Below are 8,576 nucleotides of genomic sequence, written 5' to 3'. Positions count from 1 at the left end.
AATATTAATAACACATATCATAGCCTTTGGGCCAACAGAGATCAATTATAAATTAATCAAAGGCACTCAACCCGTTATTGATTAAAGGTTTGTGGTTTTCATGTAATTAAATGTGAATGTTATACATCTTCTCAGTGAACAAATCAATATTCTCAGACCACAGAAAATCACAGCAAAGCATTTTTCATTCATGTTGAATGCAACAATCACAGGAGAAATTGTCGGGCAGGCTTATTTTGTTTTTCCAACATATGTAATCTATTGTAATGCATCGCTATACTACTATTAAAGGCCTTCTTCACATACTATTGAATAGTCCTGGCACTTAATGTACGTACTTATTGTGTGTTGTAGCCTACATCCTAGCACTTAATGTCCTCACTTATTGTATGTTGTACGTCCTGGCACTTAATGTATGCACTTATTGTATGTTGTGTGTGCCGGCACTTAAAAATAGTACTTAGCCTTTTGTGGCATCTTATCCTAGCTATCTTTATTGTATACAGGGAATGGGTTCACCTAAAAATTGTTAGTGCTTGGCACTTGGTTCTATGAACATCTTTACTGTACCGACAGCGATATATTGTTTCTCTTTCTTCTTAGAAATGTAGGCTAATTATTGTAAGTCGCTTTGAATAGAAGCGTCTGCTAAATACCTTAAACATAAATTTAACAGTATTCCTATTTCATACGAATGGAAAGACGACACACACACAGAGCACGTTCTGTTAGGCCGTTTATTAGCATGTAGGTCTTACAGGTAATCACAGGTCAAGGACAGAGCTCCTTCTGGGGTCAGATGGGGAGCCCGCAGTCCGAGCTCCATCAGCAAGCGCGACGGCTTGCGGCCCCTGGCTTATTCTACCTCCAAGTTGAACATGTTTCATAGTCTAGCTTGTAGGAGGACAATGAGCTAGCAAACCAAACACAAAACTAATCATAACACTAATCGTTTTCATAAACACAAGCAGAGTCATAACGAGAACCCGGCGTCACCGAGCCTGACGCGGTATTTCGTACGCACACCACGGTGTGTGTGTCGTACCAAATACAGCGACGGGTCAGAGAAACATGGAAACTAATGTTTCATTTACTCTAAAGGAAACTAAACGTTTAAGGTTACCAGTCCACTAACCGGTTAGGATTAGTGGTCCAGGGCGAGGGACAACACATAGCCGGTTGGCAGAGTTTGCGTTCGTTAAACTACAGGTCAGGTCCCAGCGTCAGGAGACATGTGGGCGTGGCACTCAGTCGCACACATCTGGTAAAATGTTTGCGCAGTGAGGCCAGTGATGGGGGATTCCCGGTGAGGATCCTGGAGCTGGGGCCCTCAGCGGTGGCCAACGAAGGAGAACTCAGCCAGGAGCATATCGCTGTCCAGCCAATAGCTATCGGTTATTAATTAACTAATTGACTTATTAATTAACTAATGACTAACGACTTGGCGGCGCTCTGCGTTCCACAGCGCGCCGTTGTTCATGCTTGTGTGTGTGTTTGTGTGTGTGTGTGTGTGTGTGTCTCTATGTGTGTGCGAGGTTTCGTGTGTGTGTGTGTGTTCTGTCAGTATGTGTGTAGAAGAAGGGGGACTTCCTTGGAGACCTCTTGAATAACAAGGGCACATCTGACTTAAGAAGAATGAGCTGCTGTTGGGGTCAAATGTTTTGGGGGTCATGAGGGAGTTTCGGGGAGTTAGGAGGAGTAAGGGGGGAGTTTGGGGGGGGGGGGGGGTAAGGGGGAGTTTGGGGAGTCAGGGGGGGGAGAATGTAAAAGAGTTAAAGCGTTAGCGATCAGGGGGAGTGGGGGTTGGGGAGGGGGTGGGGTGGAGAGGTGGGGCTGAAGAAACGGGGTTTTCAGGGGGGACGTCGGCACGGAGACGTGGAAACCTTACATCAGGCCCGGAGGCGCCGGATAGGCCAGCCGAAACTCCTCCCCCTCCAAGAGTTTCCTGGAGGCGGGACAAAAGAAAAAGAAATGAGGACGGACATGGAACCAGACGGAAGGACGGACAGACAGACAGACAGACAGACAGACAGACAGACAGACAGACAGACAGACAGACAGACAGACAGACAGAAGGACAGACATACGGACCGATGGACACTACAGACAGAGGCACCTCATACATACAGAACATACATACATACATACATACATACATACATACATACATACATACATACATACATACATACATACATACATACTGTACATACAGACATACAGTACAGTACATACAGTACATACATACATACATACATACATACATACATACATACATACATACATACATACATACATACTGTACATACAGACATACAGTACAGTACATACAGTACATACATACATACATACAAACATACATACTGTACATACAGACATACAGTACAGTACATACAGTACATACATGCATACATACAAACATACATACATACATACATACATACATACATACATACATACATACATACATACATACATACATACATACATACATACATACATACATGTATAGATAAATACATGCATATATTTCACAGGGTACTTCAGATGGCCCTACTAGGATAGGTGTCATTTGACCTTTGAATCTGTATCACATTGGCTTGTCTAACATTGGCTTTGTTCGCCTTAGTGGTCGCACGGGGTCGGGCGAATAGCTCCTCCCCTGTAGGTCGCATGACCGCCTACCGGTAGGCGGTGATCTCGATGTCCAGCGCCATCTTGACGTTGAGCAGGTCCTGGTACTCCCTCAGGTAGCGAGACATCTCCTGCTTGGCGTCCGAGATGTCCGTCTCCAGCTCACCGATCCTCATCTGAGGAGGAGGAGGGAGGGAGGAAGGAGACGTTAACGCCGCCATGACGGTGGGGGGGTGTGGAGAACGGCCCAGAAGGACAGGAGGGCGGCCATCTTGACGACAGCGATGCAGACGGATTTAATCACGGGGGGGGAAGAGATTTGATCCCATATTGAATAACCAAAATACTTGAATGTAGGTACAAAATACTTGAATGTAGGAACTAAATCACTTCGTACTTATATTCAATGTTACAGTTCTCTTACTAAATGACGGAGTACTTCTATTCAATGTCACAGTACTTCTATTCAATGTCACGGTACTCTTACTAAATGACTAAGTACTTCATCTAAATGACACAGTACTTATATTCAATGTCAAAGTCTCTTGACTTTCTAATGACAGATAACTTACTTACTTACTTACTTCAATGACACAGTACTTCTATTCAATGTCAGAGTGCTTCTATTCAATGTCAGAGTACTTATATTCAATGTCAGAGTACTTCTATTCAATGTCAGAGTACTTCTATTCAATGTCAGAGTACTTCTATTCAATGTCTGGTTCCATGCCAGTCCACACCGACCCTGCCTCCTTAATCGACGGGCAGACAGAGAGGGGTCTGATTCAGCCTCAGTACCATTCGTCCTTCGATCAGGTCGTCATGACGTCACAGGGATGCTCTGCCAAAAAACATGGCAGACCCTCTCCTCCTCACCGGTCCTCAAGCATAAAGTGAGCGTATGTCTGTGTGTGACTGTGTATGTGCTTGGGTGTGTGTGTGTGTGTGTGTGTGTGTGTGTGTGTGTGTGTGTGTGTGTGTGTGTGTGTGTGTGTGTGTGTGTGTGTGTGTGTGTGTGTGTGTGTGTGTGTGTGTGTGTGTGTCTGTGCGTGGCATTGCTGCAGTAGTGTCTCAAAGAAAAAACTCTTTGCTGCATTCTCCATTTCTCCCTCCTTCTCCTTAATAATCGCTCAGTCCCTGTCCCAAACCGAGGACTACCAGACTACCTGACCCAGGACCTAGGCTACCTGACAAAGGACCTACACTACCTGACAAAGGACCTACACTACCTGACTCACGACCTAGACTATCAAACCTCAGACCTACACTTCTACACTTTACACTCCCCCCCCCCCCCACACACACCTTTCTAGAAGGTTGCAGTCCTGAGACTCTTTTCCCTCTCCTTCTCCCTCACTCCCCCCTCCCCCCCCTCCTCCTCCCCCCCCCCTCCTCCTCCCTCCCCCCCTCCGCCTCCCCCCTCCTACCTGATCTCTAAAGAGAGTTTCGCCCTTGAGTCTGAAACCACTAGCGGGTGGCGTGTGCGCACGTGCGTGTGTGCGTTCGCGTGTGCGTGGTTGCGTGGCTTGCGCGCGCGCGCCCGTGCGCGTGGCTGCATGCGTGTGCGTGCGTGCGTTTTCCCCGTGCATGTGCGCGTGTGTGCCCGCGTCACCTGACACTTCTCCACCTCCCCTTCCTGCGTCTCCTCCAGCTCCTGCGTCTGCCGCGTGAGGGAGTCCACCGCGGCGCGCAGGCCCTCCACCTCGGCCGAGCGCGTCTGCAGCACGCGGCGGTACTCCAGCGTCTCCTCGCGGATGGCGTGCACCGCCTCCCCGTTCCGGCTCGCCGCCTCCGCCACGCCGGCGAACTTGCCGCGGTACCACTCCTCGGCGCCCTGCCGGTTCCGGGCCGCCAGCCGCTCGTACTGCCCCCGGATGTCCCGCAGGGCGGACGACAGGTCGGGCCGGCTCACCTCCGCCTCCGCGCCCGCGCCCACGCCCACGCACGCCGCCTGCTGCTGCTGCACCTGCGCCGTCAGCTCGGCGTGCTCCTCGCCGAACACCTTCTTCAGGAAGCCCAGCTCGTCGGCCAGCGTGGCCAGGGAGGCCTCGGCGTCGGCGCCGGCCAGCGCCGCCCGGCCCGGCCTCTTCCCGCGCCCGGCCCAGCGCCTCCTCCGCCTCCAGCCGCCGCCGGCTCTCAGCCTCGCAGCGCTCCCTCAGCTCCTCCAGGACGCCGCGCAGGTGCTCGCGCACCTCCTCGGCCCGCGCCTTCTCGCAGCTCTCGCCGTCGACGGCGGCGCGCAGGCCCCGGGCCTCCCCCTCGTAGAGGGCGTGCAGGCGGGACGGCTCGCCCCGGCGCCGCCGCAGGGCCTCCAGCTGGGCCAGGAGCGCGCGGTTCTGCAGCTCCAGCCGCCGCACCTTCTCGATGTAGGTGGCGAAGCGGTCGTTGAGGCCGCCCAGCTGCTCCCGCTCCTGGGAGCGCACGCCCAGCAGCTCCGTGTTCTGGGAGCTGGCCTGGGCCAGGTCCAGCCGGTCCGAGGCCCCGCCGGCCGGGCCCCAGCAGGAGGCGGAGGCCCAGGAGGAAGGGTAGGAGACGGCCGGCCTCTGGAGCCTCCGGGGTCCCGCGGCGGAGGGAGGCGGGCGGGGGGAAGAGGAGCCGTAGAGGCAGGACGGCATGGCGGGCTTGAGGGCGGCCGGGGGTCCGCGGAAGACGTCCCAGGGCCGACGGTAGGAGGAGTAGGGGTCGTAGGTCATGGTGGATGTGAGGAGGAGGAGGAGGAGTGAGGAGGTTGTGGATGTTGCGGGGTTCAGGAAGTTTTTGTAGGGTTTTTGAAGTCCCCCTTTTTCTGCACACCGGCGCTGAGAACAGGCGAGCGCTGTAGCACTGCACCAGCTCACCGACCGCTGCGGAGAGCTGCCTCTTATAGTCCTCTCACACACACACAAACACACACACACCGGGACACACACACACACACACACACACAACGAGACACACACACACACAGCGAGACACACACACACACACAGACCGAGACACACATACACATACACACACAGAGCATCAGCGCTTTGCGCCGACCAATCAGAGAGTGCTGCAGTGAGGAGGAGAGCTGTTGGTTCTCAGGGTGTTGCTCATCCGTTTCCGACAGAATATGCGTGGTAGGGCAGTTTTTTTTTTTTTTTTATTTCACTACATTTTCGTAATAAAAGGCACAGAGAAGAAATGACTCGAACAGATCCACACTGCTGTTATTCGTTCAGTTCACCTGTCGTAGTTCTACATGTGCGGCCTATTTTAGACACTCGACCCACTGCAACACTCGTTGCAGTGGGAAAAGGGAATTGTTACATAGGATTTAACATGTGTCTGTGTGTGTGTGTGTGTGTGTGTGAGAGAGAGAGAGAGAGAGAGAGAGAGGAGAGAGAGAGAGAGAGAGAGAGAGAGAGAGAGAGAGAGAGAGAGAGAGATACCGAGAGACAGAAGGGAGCGAGAGAGTGGCAGGAGGTGAGGGGGAGAGAAAGAGAGAGCGAGAGAGAGAGAGGGAGATACCGATAGACAGAAGAGGGAGGGAGAGAGTGGGAGGAAGTGAGGGGGAGAGAGAGAGAGAGATGAGGAAGGAGGAGAGAGGAGTCGTTCTCTTCATTGCACTCTTGGGGTTCGGTTTAACTCTAGAAGGCAATAAATGAATCGAGGCAGCGAGTGCAGAGACAGTGGAAGATAAAGACAGTGTTCAACAAACTGCAAACCCAACGCCTGAACAGACTACACAGTAATGGTGTTATCCTGTCTGCTCAAAGAGCAGTACAACGGATGATGTTCACGTCCTGCTTCTGACGTGCATCTTTTCCTGATAGTTGGGCTAGCGGGGCCTGCTGCATGCTGCAGGTCGGACATGACATCATTAAAGCACCCTGGTTCTGTCTGAGGTTCTCTCTGTGCTTCTGGTTCTGTCTGTGGTTCTGTCTCTGGTACAGTACCTGGTGCTGTCTGTGGTTCTGTCCCTGGTTCTGTCTCTGGTATTGTTTGTGGTTCTGTCTGTGGTTGTGTTTCTGTCTGTGGTTCTGGTTGTGTTTCTGTCTGTGGTTCTGGTTGTGTTTCTGTCCCTGGTTCTGTCTGTATTTGTCTGTGGTTCTGGTTCTGGTTGTGTTTCTGTCTGTGGTTCTGTCTGTGGTTCAGTCTATGCTTTTGTCTCTGGTTCTGAGTTGGTTGTGGATCTATTTTTAGAAACCCATAGTGATGAGTCACACCTTGCTTCGGATGTTCTGAAACTCTGTGGCAGACATTTTGGATCCGTGTGTGTGTGTGTGTGTGTGTGTGTGTGTGTGTGTGTGTGTGTGTGTGTGTGTGTGTGTGTGTGTGTGTGTGTGAGTAGGACCGTTTTGTGTGTGTGTTAGTGTGTTTGTGTGTACGTGTGCTGGACAGTTTTGTGTGTGTGTGTGTGTGTGTGTGTGTGTGTGTGTGTGTGTGTGTGTGTGTGTGTGTGTGTGTGTGTGTGTGTGTGTGTGTGTGTGTATGTGTGTGTGTGTGTGTGTGTGTGTGCGTGTGTGTGTGTGCGTGTGTGTGTGTGTGTGTGCGTGCGTGTGTGCGCGTGTGTCTGTGTGTGTGTGTGTGTGTGTGTGTGTGTGTGTGTGTGTGTGTGTGTGTGTGTGTGTGTGTGTGTGTGTGTGTGCGTGCGTGTGTGTGTGTGTGTGTGTAGGACGTTTCCTGCTGACAGGGGGATTGTGGCTGTGTAAGAGATGCTGTTCAGACACCTTGAGATAAGAACATGTGACCCCTTGGTTTTAAGATACATTAACCATCCAATGTGGATGTTTAGGTGGATACACTGTAAGATTCACTTGCAGGTACTCATGTCCCTGGTTGAAATAATGTTGTCAATCAAGATCTATCATCTTTAACATGATTCAATGTGATCGATGTTGTCTCAACCTATAGATGACCTTTAGAAAATTGACCCAACGGCCGAAAAATACTGACAGGTAGCCTTCACAAAGATGTTAAATGCGTAAAGATCGGACCATGCTGAACACCGATAGACAAAATCGCAAATTTCTTCGCAATAGCACGGTTTGCCCACAGGGTGGCGCTGTTGCATTTCCCGAGTGAACGCAGACGACTCAATATTATTACCACGATTCTCAAACATCTTTCGTTGGTGGCTCAAAGATCATTTGAGCTTCATTAACTCCAAGAACCAATACAATTCCCGGTTTTACATCGTGTGATATATAGGCCGACATGCTGCCCAAATACAGAGAATTGTGTTGAGAAGACTAAATCAAATTAGTTTGACTTTATTAAAAAGGTAGTTCCCATATTCAAAGAAAAATCAATCATGGGCGTTACAATGTGTAAATGTAGCATACAGCAAACGTACCCCTCACTGATTTACAATCAAAATGTACATAAAACTTGTATTTTATGTTCAAGGCTTTGGAATGTCAGGCGTCTACGTCACAACTAAAATCATTCACATTGCATTTACAATAATTTCAAATATACATATGATGAATCTTAAGTACTGAGAAAAATCAGTCTGTCTGTAACAAAGTGTTTCACTAAAACATTCAGGCCTAAGTTTTAAGAAGACAGAGTTCAGACAATTCTCTGTAATTGTGGCCCTACGAATATAACGAATATAACATTTTCTATAACATTTGGAAACATTCTCTGAAAAGCTAGCCGAGAGATCACGCTAAAATATACATAAAATATAAACAATACGGCTAACTGTCAAGCTAAGTTTGAATACAAAAATGTACTTTGGTAGAAAAAAATATCTCGCAAAAATTGTGCTCAATATAAAGAAGTAGTATTTCATTCATGGAGTCGTAGCATCCATATAAAACAAGCTGCATATACAATCTGTGGTGAAAGTCCCGTGTTTACATGCACGGCCGTGCGCGCGGGCACTTGACAAGCGCACAAGCGAATCGGAGCGCGCGCTCATTCAGTCGTCGGTGGGAACAGTGCTTTGGTCCTTTCGCGTGATCCAAACG

The 8,576-nt window shown here is 49.8% G+C and overlaps 2 protein-coding genes across 2 annotated transcripts in view; both read right to left on the bottom strand.

The window, feature by feature from the left end:
- Nucleotides 1-723: 723 nt before the first annotated feature.
- neff2 (neuronal intermediate filament family member 2) lies at nucleotides 724-5,522 on the bottom strand. The gene is given in 4 exon segments (XM_060051569.1): nucleotides 724-1,945; nucleotides 2,686-2,810; nucleotides 4,247-4,714; nucleotides 4,716-5,522. Coding segments are annotated over 4 exon segments (1,266 nt in total). The 5' UTR covers nucleotides 5,328-5,522; the 3' UTR covers nucleotides 724-1,884.
- A 2,333-nt stretch (nucleotides 5,523-7,855) lies between these two features.
- The window catches only part of nanos1 (nanos homolog 1), a 2,366-nt gene continuing 1,645 nt past the window's right edge, over nucleotides 7,856-8,576 (bottom strand). Inside the window, exon 2 of the mRNA XM_060051657.1 lies at nucleotides 7,856-8,576. This exon is cut by the window's right edge and continues 1,281 nt beyond it. The gene's annotated coding sequence lies outside the window, so the exon portion shown is untranslated.

Source organism: Gadus macrocephalus, chromosome 5 (assembly GCF_031168955.1).
Source record: "Gadus macrocephalus chromosome 5, ASM3116895v1".
Classification (NCBI taxonomy): domain Eukaryota; kingdom Metazoa; phylum Chordata; class Actinopteri; order Gadiformes; family Gadidae; genus Gadus; species Gadus macrocephalus.
This window is presented reverse-complemented; position numbering and strand designations above follow the sequence as displayed.